Source organism: Microtus ochrogaster, chromosome 7 (genome assembly GCF_000317375.1).
Source record: "Microtus ochrogaster isolate Prairie Vole_2 chromosome 7, MicOch1.0, whole genome shotgun sequence".
NCBI classification, from domain to species: domain Eukaryota; kingdom Metazoa; phylum Chordata; class Mammalia; order Rodentia; family Cricetidae; genus Microtus; species Microtus ochrogaster.
In genome coordinates, this window is record NC_022014.1 from 66745392 (window position 1) to 66760072 (window position 14681).

Here is a 14681-nt window from a genome sequence, read left to right on the forward strand (position 1 = left end):
AAGCAAAACATTACAGTTTCATCACATAACCCAGACTGATATTTTCATTCAGTTTTATGTCATTTGTTAATTACAACAAACTAACAAGAGCCTAAACTGTGAAAAATCTACTTTTAGGAATTCACATTTACATGTCCACTGCTATTTGAAAATAATCCATTCATGATATTTGATTAGACTGATATAGACATCATAATGCAATGGACTACAGTCTGCTGCCAAGTCTGGAGTTGTGTTGGGTATGGATGTAGGCTCTAACCTTCCCTTTTCTGTGTATGACCTTGTACTGGCAGCAGGTGTAACACTGTGTGAAGTTTTTAATATAGAAATGATTATTAGAATCACAGCAAGATATTTGTATTTTGGGTTCTAAATGCCACATTCTCCTAAATCCAAAAGTTCATTGTCAAATAAACAAGAGCAGGACTGACATACACTGACTTGGCAATTCCTCCTTAAAAATCTGAGTCAGAGAAAGCAGTGACTGGAGAAGCTGGTCAGAGGGCATGCACTCTGTGATCTGGTCATGAAGTGCAAGAAGGATGGACTCCATCTCTGTAAGGTCAAAACAGCAGCTCCATGTCCAGGTGAGAATAGAAGCTGCCTTTGAACTCCGTGAGAGACTTCTGAGTGGTGATTTCACATGAGATGCATGACAGGGTTGGGTAGCTGGTGACACATGCCTTTAATCCCAGCACTCCCATTTAAACAGAAAAGGGGAGGTGATGTGGGATTCCCCTCTGTATGCTGTGACTATCATTGGTGAATAAAGAAACTGCTTTGGACCAATAGCAGGGCAGAACTTAATTAGGTGGGGAAAATTAAGCTGAATGCTAGGGGGAAAGAAGGGCAGAGTCAGGGAGAAGCCATGTAGCCCTGCAGGAGACAGACACCAGAATTTTTCCCAGTAAGCTACAGTCTCATGGTGATACACGGATTAATAGAAATGAGTTAAATTAAGATGTAAGAGTTAGCCAATAAGAAGCTAGAGCTAATGGGCCAAGCAGTGATTTAAATAATATAATTTCTGTGTGATTATTTTGGGGGCCTGGGCAGCCAGGCAGCCAGGAAACAAACAAGCAGCTCTTGCAACAATTGAGAATGACCTTGACCTTAGTTTCTAATTCCATTTCAAAGTTCTTTTAGCTATGAGATTAAGAACTCTATAGCCATTGGTAATATTCCCACATTTAGGCTTAAACATGTGTCTTTTCTTCTTTACTCCATTACATTCTACTTCTACTTTGGCTCAGATTCCTGCTTGACTTTACCTACCTGAACCACTTTATCTTTCTTCAAGGCTGAAGGTACAGAAATGAGTCACTGTTCTTAACCTTTTTTCTTAAAATGCCTTACAGTCCAGGGACTGCCACACTCGAGAGAAGTGACCAAATTTACTCCCAAGCAACAGAGAGCCTACAGGACACACCATCCCACGACGAAAACAAGTGACTGCAGCACAGAGCCTGTTCTCTGGAGCAGATTCTTTTAGAGCAGCCGGTCTCCTCAGTGGATGATGCCCAAGGACCACCTTGTAGTGCTACAGCTCAGGTATGGATGGGTGGGCTCACACCTTGACCAGGACTACTTAATTACTCATACCTCTTGGCCATGACCCAATTCTTTCTCTATTTAAATCAAAAGCTCATTCCAACAGCCCGGAGATGGACCTGGGAACCACTAGACCCTTTCATCCTAATGTGCTGCAGTTGACTGAAACTCCTGTCTCTGCTTTTCACACAAAAGGGGAATAAAAACATCAGCTATCTTTACCAGCCACAAAAGACCATTTGAATTCATCAACTATCTCATCAGCCACAAAAGGAGAAGACAAGCATCCCATGTAAAATAATTATAAACTTGACCCTATTATTGTGAAACTAAGGCTGCTGGGGGTAGCCATGGTGGAATTTCCCCACCTCCATAGATCGTCAACATCATCTACCACAGAATGACTGTTTCAGAGTCGACCATCCACTGTTTTTGAATTTAAACACGTTTGGGACTCACCCAATGAAACAAAACCTTAGTTTTTATTTGTTTTTGGTGAGCTACTTAACAAGCAGTGACTTCTATAGTGCTGTTAAAATTGTGATATTTTATCCCCTCATTAATTGCAAAATGAAATTTTTAATGAAATAGAATTCAATAATATTAAATGAGAATTCAGTGTGTGCCTTGAGAGACTTCTTTAGTTGTACATGTGACTGAGATGGGAAATACATTCTTATTATGGATTCAATTTGGAGAAAAAAGAAAAGCTCACACTTGACAATAATATCTTCTGTGTGATAATGAGCAGAAGGCAACAAATAGAATTCCATAAATTAATAATGACTATTGCACAACATTTTGATCTACAGCCTCAACAGGAAATCATTTTGGCACAGAGCATTTTGCACCACTGCCATCAGTATGGGGCTTTTGCTTTCAAAGTATTGCAGATTGACTACACTCTTTATCTGCTCTAAAATCCTGTTGGTAAGAGGAAGCAAATTACTCATTCAGAGCATGTGCCTTGCTTTGTAGCTGCTCAAAAAAGCTCTGCATGCTCAAGCAGATCCCTGCATTACTGGCACATCATGAACCAGCATTGCCTTGGCTAGAGGAATGGGTGTATCAACCTCGAGAACTCTTCAGCAGTCAGAGACAGACGTATCTGCCTGGAACGTTCGGTAGCTAAGCGCTTAAGACCAGCATCTGCAGATGGAAAGAGGGCTCTAAAGTTCAGGTTTTGCTAAATGCCACAGGATTCCTTGTAATAAGTCTGTGCCTTCATTCTGAATAGCCAGGTTCTCTCCTCACAGCAACTGAGCAGCTAGGTTTTCGGGTGACCGTGATGAGTAAAATGATCAGTGATAAATAAATTATTGATTTTTTTAAAAAGTGGTTTGAGGGGCTGGAGAGACGGCTTAGAGGTTAAGAGCATTGCCTGCTCTTCCAAAGGTCCTGAGTTCAATTCCCAGCAACCACATGGTGGCTCACAACCATCTGTAATGGGGTCTAGTGCCCTCTTCTGACCTGCAGGCATACACACAGAATATTGTATACATAATAAATAAATAAATATTTTAAAAAAGTGGTTTGAGCCGGGCGATGGTGGCGCACGCCTTTAATCCCAGCACTCGGGAGGCAGAGGCAGGCGGATCTCTGTGAGTTCGAGACTAGCCTGGTCTACAGAGCTAGTTCCAGGACAGGCTCCAAAGCCACAGAGAAACCCTGTCTCGAAAAAGCAAAAAAAAAAAAAAAAAAAAAAAGTGGTTTGAAATGTTACAAAAATGTGGCATAAGTAATCTTTAGAGGATCAGGTTTATTTTTTTCAATAAGCTAGTCATGCAGCTAGGCTCTGCATTTCTAGAAACATATAACTAATACCAGTATTGAAGCTCCCTGTCCATAAGACCTATTATTTAAAAGCAATCAGGCTATGGCTTGGACGTGGTTCGTTCTTAAAGGATTCATGTTTTGGAGACATGGTCCTGTGTGTGCAGGGGTGAGGTGGAGGGTTTTCAGGATGTAAGGCCTATTGAAAGGCAATTGCTTTTTGGTTTTCAAAATGTGATCACTTATTCTCATGAGGGTTCCTGCCTTTGTGATACCATCTGCCTACAGTCCTTCCCCACAGGTCCATCCACTGACCTTCTCCAATCTCTTCAACTTTGTGACTGTAGAGCTGCCAGCTAGAAAGACTTCTTAACTTAACCAGCTTTAGGCAGTTCATTATAGTAACAAAAAATGCACTACTACAATTAGAGCTCTATAATTATGAAAGGTGGGTTAGTGTGCAAATTTTCAGAGGAAAAGACAAGGGAATTTTCTTATTTATAAATTTAAATAGAAAATAAAAACTTTTAAATATAAAGCTGTAGCAGGATATCATTCAAGGTATATAGAGAATGGGCGAGCTAATATATAAAATGAAAGCTCAATTTCTAAGTATAAAATATTGGTGTATAAATTTAAAAGAACAATTACAGGCACTAAAAACTATTGCATTTGAATTCTATTAGATGAACTGTAAAGTGTTACAAAAAGTATAATTATTGGAAACAAAAAACACTAGGATAATATACCATTGAGTTAAGAAAATACAAGAAAGTATAGTAGAGAAGACGATACTCAATATTTGTACCCATCTAAAGTATATGTCTAACAGTATACTCTCATGCCATATAAAATAAATCTAGTGATAAAAATAAAAATTCTTTATTCTAATAATATCACAAATTATACCATATTTGGTAGTTAACCTGATAGAAATATTTGAGATGTATATGAAGCATGTCATACTTATTTCTCTTTTCAAAAGAAGAACAAAGATATAAATAAGAGAAATGCTCAGTTCATAACCAAATCATTCTACAAATTCAATGCAATTACTATAAGGTAAGAACCACAAATAGTTGATATCATGGCAAAATCATCTAAAATATCAACTTCAAATAAAAAGCAAGAAGCTAACAACAACATTCTTAGCTTAACAGTATCAATAAACCCAGTATTAAGTAATTGAAAAATAACGTACTAGCAAAGAGAAATAAATGAATAGAACAGACAGTAGGATAAAGAAGCTACATACACAGTTAGATCTTTACTATATGCTTAATTTTGCTTTCCAGTCAATAGGAGAATCACAGAAGGATAGGTTTCTAGGTGATAGAGAAACAAGGACAAGCAGTTATATATACATAAGCAAGAATCCATTCTCAGTTAATTCTGTATGTAATTACATGTAGTGTATATTTGGGCTGAACATTTCCCTTGAACAGTAAATACCAACAATCCATAACAGAAAGAACTAAACAATTTGATGATGTAAATTTCAAAGTTCTGTAGATTAAATGACTAATAAAGTCAATAAGCTTCCTAATTATATTTTACTAGGACATAAAAGCTAGCAAAACTTCGTTTTGTTTGAGCTAGCCCAAGTGTGGTTGCCCCGACTTTTCTGAGTAGGGGATTGTCATTAGTGACTGAAATGGAGCACATGAGGAGGAGAGTAGGTTGGGTTTAGTAATGTATGTCCTTACCATCATGTCTCATGGGAACGGTGCAGATTGTAATGTATAATGGAGTATGCACTTACAGGCAATGATTCCAGACAGGTTAGGATGGGCATTTGCATGGCTCTGTTTCTAGCTACTGATAATGCATGCCTTCCCACATGGCAGATGGTCAATATCGCTGAACTGAGGGGTGGAATGTAGCACGGGGGCCTGAGAAAGCAGGAGACAGAAGAACCTTCTACTTTTGATTAACGTATAGTTTTACATATTTGTTGTGTGTTTATGAACCTGTGTGCACTTGTGTCCATGTACATGAGCACACACGTGTATGTATATAAAGAAAGAGGCTGACATCAGGCATATTTCTCATTTATTTTCCACCATTGTTTTAGAGACCAGGTCTCTCATCGAACCTAGTATTCATGCCAGCTCAATAGGCCAGCAAGGTCCTAGAAATTCTGTCTGCCTACTGAGACTGGGATTAGCGGTGCTCAAGTCCTACCTCTGTGTGAGTACTAGAGACAAGCTCAGGTCTATACAACCACATGATTTAAGAAATTAAAAGCCAGTGGAGACTGGAGAGAGGGTCATACTTATATGACCCCACAATATTCAACCCTACACTTGATTAACACATAAAACTTAGATAGCATACTCTACCTGTGAGTCCAAGATACTGGAGATTTCATGAACACCAACATTTACTTCATCCAAATGCAAGCAAAACAAATTTCTGGCAACCTGGACAAAGTCTGAAATTAACACATTTTGATAAGAACATAGCATTTATTTTCATCCAAACAAGTATTTCTTTCTTCTCTGGGAAGATAAAATTATGAGCTTCAAGTTAACCTACATAAATTATCCTAAAATTGTACTGGTCAAAGTGACAGGAAAATATAAACTCAAATAATAGAGAAGCCATTTTTTCTCTCCTTCAATTAGCTTTGGTCACATAATTCAGTTAAGAAACAACAAGGCAAACACATAACACAGACATCTAATTTTCTAATTCTCACATTATGCATACAATGCTCTCTGGAAAAATAGGCAATATTATGACACGGCTTTTCAGAAAGAAAGAATCAAAGGGTTCATATTAACAGCAACAGTGAGTCTATACAACAACTATATGTGCTTAGAGACCAACCATCCTGACCCCATTCCTTCATCCTCTGAGGCAGATCCCCTAGTCTACAGAGGAGCAAATCTTAAACTTACTGAGGTCAACTGGCAAACTGAGCATCAGAACAGCCCATAACTTAGATACACTGGGATGGTCTGCTCATTTACGTATCCACAGTAAGTTTTAATTGGACCTGTTACACTGTAGTGTCAAATAAATGTTCTCTGTTTTCACTTTACAAATTTCTGCTCTTACTTCACGGGTGAATTATCTTTTCTCATCTTTTTAAGGATATTAATTAGTTTACCTAACATTATCTTCTGCTCTTACCATTTCTGTTTCCTTTTTTTCTGTTCATCTGATACTTTCGGGTTCCATATTTTATGTGATCTTATCAAATGTCCAGAAATCTTTGACTTTTGAGTTTATGTTTAACAATAAGGCACTAAGAAATTGGCTGGAAATTATGTGTGCATAGCAAGCCTTGTCAACTGGAAAGACTATTTTATTATTGGGAAAACAGTCTGGTGGTCTGCTGGCATTTTTGTTTAGGTTCTTGAGAGACATGCCTTAAATCCCCTGCTAAGATTATAAACATGGATGCAAATGTCACTGAGCATCGGGGTACACGTTTTGAGCAATGAGTCACCACAGACAACTCCAAATTCCCCTGCTGCTAGTAAGTATAGCTCCACAATATCTCTGGTTTAATTTATTAATGAAGTAAGTACCATTCCCCCTGGAAGATTACAGAAATAATAGGTGCTACACTGCTTGAGAAAGGGAAAAGCTAGCATGAATAAATGTATTAGCATGTCTAAGAACTCTGATTTCAATATGTAGCATAAACCAGCCTAAAGTGATAGTGGTACTCTATACTAGCTTGCCCTGCCTGTGAGCCCTCCATCTTCAGATGCCTGGGCTTCTCCTGCCTCGCACGCTAATGTAGGTACTGTGCTCTCTGCACCCATCTCTGTCCTTATAAATGTGTGTGTGTGTGTATGTGCGTGTGCGCGTTGAGCGTGTGCGTGTGTGTGTGTGTGTGCGCATGTGTGTGTGCATGCGTGCGTGTATGTGTGTGTGTGTGTGTGTGTGTGTGTGTGTGTGCGTGCGTGTGGTGGGGGTTTGTTGTTGTAGTGGTATGTATATTTCTGTTTGCTGTTACTACTATTTGGGGGATGATTTGCAAGAGGAGATGGAACCCCAAATATCTGTTTTTCCTCATTTCAAATATAAAAAGTAAACTTCTTTATTTCATCAGAGATGTTTTAAAATGATACAATGTAGCAATTATTATATGTACTATAGAAAAAAATGCTAGAAAGAAAGTAACCATTACATTCAAGTAGTAGAATAGACAAATAGGAAATAGTTTTTGGTTCATAATTTAGTGATAGATATCAAAATTCCAAACCACTGTAGGGGTTATCCTATTAAAAAAGAGAGGAAATTGCTACATTTGAAAGTATAAATGCAGGTTTATAAAATGTCAATAAATACAGATTTGTAATAAGAGCTACTGAGAAACCATCAATATGCCAAGAGTGGAAATCTTGGTGCATTACGCCATCTCTAAGAATAACTACTCTATGCAACAAAAACTTCCCATTCCACTATCTGAAAAAAAAAAAAGTAGAAGTATTTAGTGAAATTAAAATTTGTGTATTTTGTACTAATTTCTTTTGTTATTATTAAAGCAGTAAATAAAACATGTAAAAAATTGTGATTGACTAATGATATTTAGCGCTGAAGGGGCCTGATAAAGGTCTCTCTTTTGCTGACCCAGCCAGGTTGGCATCAATGGCTCGTTTTAATGTACCTATTAAGGAATTTGCAGTAGCATGATGTGACTTTTCATTCTCCCTCTGAGGAGCAAGCTGTCTTCAGGAAAATAGGTCACAGTAACTTCCACCGACTATCTGTGAGAACACAGCATGATGCACAGAAGGCATTACCTCCAAAAGACACTGTCCCCTTTGAGTCGGCCTGGACTTGCTGTCTCAGGGCTTCATGTTGTTCCTTTGTTGGCTGAATACCGAGGTAATTGAGAGCCTGGAAGGAAATAGACTACGTGAAGCAATTTTCAAACCTCCAAAGGGTAAAACATTTCACTAGAACTATATTTTACAATGTAGTGGAAAATCAAATCACCACTGGGGAACTGTGACCAGAATTAGACCCCTTAAAAAGTTTGTTGACTGTAGGTTAACTCCCTTATAAACGATTACCTTCCTAAGCCTGCTGCCTCCCACCCCCACAGCAAATATCCTGGCAAATGCCATATTTACAAACATGACAGCAAGTCCAGAAAAAAGAAATATTTTCTAGTCTATGTGATTTTTGCAGAAGAAAAATAACAGAAAATTTTTACTGAAGTCAAATTTATAGATAACATTAAAAAAACATGAAAAGCATTTGGTTGCTATCTTGAGAATAGAAATGAAGTTGATAGAATTGTGTTAAATGGAAAATATTCTTAATTTTGGCTGGTTTAGGGCTACACATAACTCCAAAGAAAATAAAGAAAAGGTTTCCCTAACACTTATTTCTCCAGCAGGCTGACCTGATGACGACCTGATTTCTCTTGGGGTAAAGTAACTTCTGTCTTTACAATTAAAAAAAAAAGTAGATGCTTCCACTTGTACTCTCCTGTCCTTTATGATCTTTAGCCTTAGATAGAATCAGCCATAACTTCCAGTTAAAAGACATTTGCAGCCCACTTTGATGAGGTCCTGGGGCTATGTGCTAGCTAATGCGGAAGTGCTGGAGAGCATGCAGGAAGTCTCCTATCAAAAGCAGAGGAAGTGGTTCTCCCCTTTGCCTTAAGAAAAGGGGAAAAAGAAAGAAGTAATCAGGCACCCTAACTCACCAGGCACCTCCACGATGATAGTGAAATAGGCAGCCTATCTGAAAGGCTGAAATGTTGGTCCTTGACATTGGGAGTCTCTGTGCTTCTCCCTGGTTATTTTCTTCTGGACTTCTTTATGGTAAGAGCATTGTTTCCAAAGGAAACCACTGCTATTTGGGATTATATATATTGCAAACTACTTTGAATGCATAAGAACTGACTGGGTGCCCTATCACTGGATTTTAGCAAGAGTACATACTGTGTCAGTTAAATTCAACCTAAACAAAAGTTATTAAAGGTAATTATGCTTGTCAAATGTCTTCTCATTTGGAATATGTTCAAGTCCTTTAACCAGACTTGTTTGGTGCTGTTTTTCAGGCACGTGATTCTGTGCAACGGTATCAACAAACAACGTAGTCTCTAGCCTCAAAAGTCATACGGTCTTTAGGGTGAGAACATGCAAATAGTTTTAGTAAGCACATGGTTTTATTTAATGCAGGTGTATAGAGTGCCTACTATCAAGAAAAGCATTTGTTTATCTTATAGGCAAACACACAATTTGACTGGGCGCAGTGGAAAGAAACAGAAAGAAGGTAGAGTATCAGGAAAGATTCTTAAAGTGTTTTGAAGGTTTGTCTAGAACCATTCATCTACCATAACAAAGCCAGAATTACTGTTAAGATAACATCAAGAAAGATTTTTAGCATTTGTGTATGTGTATGTCTTTTCATCTTATAAATATTTTTTAAATATTTATAAATATTTTTTAAAGAGAAATCAAATACCTATGTATTGGCTATCTTAAAATATTCAATGATATTTATTTAAAGTACATACATATTTTCAAGAAATAAGACAACAGATTGGGTCGAAAGCTTCATCTATCAATCATCACAGTAAATGCTACCCTAAAGTCAACACATTCCTCTTGCCCATTCTTTATTATTACTTAGTATCCAGGTACATGTTCCCTAATTAATGTCCACTTGAATGTGTGTACTTAGAATTTTATACAAATAATATAACCTAAAAGGATAACTACAAATTTTTAATTTTATCTTAACTTAATTATTTTGCAATTGCTTAGTATTACCTACATACATAATTTACTTTTTTTGTTGTATTGCCTTGAATGAATATATTTTAATTTATTATCCATTCTCTGATTGATAGACATTTATAATTACATCAAGATTTTATTATAAAACACTATACATCTCTTCTTTTATAGATGCATATAAATTTTTTCACTGCATATGCATATAAGAGGAGGTGATGATGCACACCTTTATTCCCAGCACTCGGGAGGCAGAGACAGAAGGATTTCTGTGAGTTTGAGGTCAGCCTGTTCGACAAGAGCTAGTTCCATGACAGCTAGGGCTGTTTCACAAAGAAACTCTGTCTTCTAAAACCAAAATAGATAAATACATAAATTAATTTTTAAAAAGAGATGGTGATGAGCCACAGACATAGTATCCACTCTACTGTCCTCTATTGTTCTTCAACTATGAGAACTATGATTATTCTTTTACACATGCCAGCAAAATATAAACAATCTTAGCTTCTTACATTCTGAACAGAACAGAATTTGTTGTTTTCACAAATGAAGATTTGTGACAATATCAGAAATATGTTGTTAATTTGAATTCTTCTAGTTACCAGAAAATGAGGCATATTTTGCATGTTTGCTATCAAAACAAGTTGTTAGAAATATTATTTAAATTTTAGGACATAGTGTTTTCAGATATAAGTTTTAGTACTGGTTGGGAATCTGGATTTGGTTTGCACTACTGACAACCAACAGTAGATATTGCCCAATGTCCTCTGAGAAAGAAAACTATTCTCCTGATGTTGGGACCCACTGCTCTGGGGACATTAACTATTACCAGTTTATGTGGTTTTTTTCAGGTTTTTTTCCTCTGAATATGATGACTTTGTATAAACTTACACTTATTAAACATTTTTTTTTACAGATTAAGCTTTGCTCTATGTAATGTTTAAAAGTTATCTGTATATAAAGACTTCTGTAAGGCAAAAGACATGGTTAATAAGACAAAATGGCAGCCTACAGAATGGGAAACGATCTTTACCACTCCCACATAATCTGACAGAGGGCTGATCTCCAAAATATATGAAGAATCCAAGAAACTAGACATCAACAAACTCAAACAATTCAATTAAAAAAAATGGGGGTATAGATCTAAACAGAGAATTCTCAACAGAAAAATCTCAAATGGCCAAAAGGCATTTAAGGACTTGCTCAATAGCCTTAGTCATCAGGGAAATGCAAATCAAAACAACTCTGAGATACCATTTTACATGTATCAGAATGGCCAAGATCAAAAACACTGATGACAACTTATGTTGGAGAGGATGTGGAGTAATAGGAGCATTCCTTCATTGCTGGTGGGAATGCAAACTTGTATAGCCACTTTGGAAACTAATATGGCAGTTTCTCAGAAAATTGGGAATCAATCTACCTCAGCACCCAGCTATTCCACTCTTGGGCATGGTGTGGGGCAATGATCTGTAGTCTGTCAATTATGTTTTAAATAAACGCTGATTGGCCAGTAGCCAGGCAGGAAGTATAGGTGGGACAACCAGACAGGAAGTAGAGGCAGGTCAATGAGAATAGAATTCTGGGAAGAAAGAACTCCTGGTTGGCAGTGTTACCTCAGACACAGAAGAAGGAAGATGTGACCTGCCCCCTGAAAAAGGTATTGAGCCATGTGGCTAACATAGATAAGAATAATGGGCTAATAATATGCATTATAAGAGTTAATAAGAAGCCTGAGCTAATGGGCCAATCGGTTTACCATTAATATAGACCTTAGTGTGATTTTTCTTTGGAACTTAACAATTGTGAGAACTGGGCAGGACAGAACCTCAGACTACATGGGCATATACCCAAAGAATGCTCAATCATACCAAAAGGACATTTGCAATAACCTGGAAACAACCTAGATGACCCCCATCTAAGAATAGATAAAGAAAACAGGGTATATTTACACAATGGAGTATCACTCAGCTGTAAAAAAACAATGACATCATGAAATTTGCAGGCAAATGAATGGAACTAAAAAAAAATTCATTCTGAGTGTGGTAACCCAGAACCAGAAAGCCAAACATGGTATGTACTCACTCATAAGTGGATACCAGATGTAAAGCCAAGGATAAGCAGGCTACAATCCACAGCCCCAGGTAAGCTAGGTAACAAGGAGGACCCTAAGAGGGATACATGGATTGTCCTTGGAAGGGGAAATAGATGAGATCTCCTGAGTAAACTGGGGAAAGGATGGGAGAGACTGGGGAGGACGGAACAGGGGATGAAAACATGAGGTAACAGGATGGTTGAGTTTGGGGAGGGATAAAGTGGGAGAGCAATAAAAGAGATATCTTGATGGAGGGAGCTATTATGAGGCTAGGGAGAAACCTGGTGCTAGGGAAATTCCCAGGAACCCACAAGGATGGCCCCAGATAAGACTCCTAGTAATAGCTGAGATGGGGCCTGAATTGGCCTTCTCCTGTAATCACATTGGTGACTACCCTAACTGTCATCATAAACCTTCATCCAGTAACTGATGGAAGCAGATGTAGAGATCCAAACCAAAGTTACAGGCCAAGCTCAGGAAGTCTAGACAAAGAGAGGGAGGAGGGAGTATATGAGCAAGGGGGGGGGGGGTCAAGATCATGACAGGGAAACCCAGAGACAGCTGACCCCAGCTTGTGGGAGTTCATGGACTCTAGAATGACAGCTGGGGAGCCTACATGAACCAAAGTAGGCACTCTGTATGTGGGTGACAGTTGTGTGGCTAGATCTGTTTGTCGGGCCCCTGGAAGTGGGACCAGGATCTATCCCTGGCATATGAGCTGACTTTTTGGAGCCCCTTCTCAATGGTGGGATGCCTTCCTCAGTCTTGATGCGGCAGGGAGGGACTGTGCCAGGCTTTGTTACTCATCATGGGAGGCCTTACCCTTTCAAAGGAGTGGATGGGGGGGGGGGGGGACTGTGGTTGGTATGTAAAATGAATAAAAAACTTAAAAAAATTATCACAGCTCACCCTGTTGTATATTTTCCATCTACTGTGTGTGTTCTGCAATTGTTCTAACAGTACACTGTTAACTAAACCAGCCTTTCAAAGTTCCCTCTCTTACTATTATTAGCTCATTTCATATCCCCACTTCCTCGTCATCCTTGTACAACAATGGTCAGACTTTGTTCTAAAACTAGTCACAAATGTACACAGATTTCCCAGCTTATTAGGGTTTTCATTTCAGAAGGCTTCTGTGAGAAGTAAAACCCATAGTTTCCTCTTGTTTTGGAAGGGTACTTCTGCCTGGAAACTAGTAACAGGTGAGAAAAGACATATGTTCTCTGCTATATGGCAAAACAAACCAAACAAACAAACAAACAAACAAACAAAACCCTGGGCTTAAGTAGGTAGGTATTATGGATAAAGAAATATTCAATCTAATCAATAGAACACAGAGAGGGAATATAAGGCAGTACAGCACAATGGTTACCGCTAACGAATATTAAAATATGGCAGTATTTGTGTAAGCAAACATAGTCAGAAAATTCTGGGAAAAGAGATAGATTTGATCATCATTTAAACAATAGGAAGATTTAAATTGGTGGTGAGAAAGGCACTACTTGGAACCAAGCAAAGGTAGAAAGATGAAAATAATTATGATGTTTATTCTAATTACAATGTGTTTGTTCTAGCTATTCAATTTCATTTTCTTCTACAAACATGAAAGTCAGCATCTAATCTCACAGGACAACAGAGGGTGTTGAATTCCAGCACTGTATCCAAATGTGGTACAGTTTTTTTCTCAGCTCCTCAGAAACTCCATCAATTTTAAAGCACTTGTCACCTTTTTTATTAATTAATTAATTTACTTTTGTCTTAATCATCTTCTGTTACTTGTAATGATGCTCTCAATGCTTTCCTCTTCCTAGGGATATTTGTTAGTACCTTAGTGCATTGCCATCATCTCTTTAAATTCCATTTGGACCTGACTACTTTCTTCTTTACAATTTAATAATCCTTTAGTTTTTAAAATAATGAACAATGTTGCATTAATTCATTGCACTTACTGCCACTGTATATGAAGGCTACTAAACTTTGTTATAATTTCAGTTACAGCTTGCAATATATCATATATTCTGTGTGTGGGTGCGGTGGGTACATATATATGGGCACACATCTCTGTATCAACACCAGAGGAGAAATTGACTGTTATTCCTCAACCACTTTCCACCTTGTTTTTTGAGACATTGGCGTGGAGCTTGCCATGTAGGCTAAGCTGGCATGCTAGCTGGTGGTTTTATTTCTGTGGTCAGCACCACGACCAAAGCAACTCGAGGAAGAAAGCATTATTTCAACTTACAAATCTCAGGCCAAAACTAGAGGGAGTCAGGCCAGGACCTCCAGTCAGAACCTGGAGGCAGGAACTGAAGCAGAGGCCTTGGACGGGTCTGCTTCCTGGCTTGCTAACCATGGCTTGCTCAGCCTGCTTTCTTATACAACCCAGGACCAACTTGTCAAGGGTTGGCAGTACCCACTGTAGGCTGGACCCACCCACATCAATAATTAATCAAGAAAATATCCGACATACTTGCCTACAAGCCAACCTGAGGATGGCATTTGTGCTTTGTTTGTTTGTAAGTGGGAATCCTTCCCAGATGACTTCAGCT

The 14681-nt window shown here is 38.2% G+C and overlaps 1 protein-coding gene across 1 annotated transcript in view; it reads right to left on the reverse strand.

Moving 5' to 3' along the window:
• Positions 1–14681, reverse strand: part of Stxbp4 (syntaxin binding protein 4) — a 166100-nt gene that overhangs the window by 111268 nt on the left and 40151 nt on the right. The window contains exons 9-10 of the mRNA XM_005350526.3: positions 8088–8184; positions 5667–5758 (exon numbers count right to left, since the gene is read on the reverse strand). Coding sequence (XP_005350583.1) covers positions 5667–5758; positions 8088–8184 — 189 coding nt within the window. The remainder of the gene's footprint in view (positions 1–5666; positions 5759–8087; positions 8185–14681) is intronic.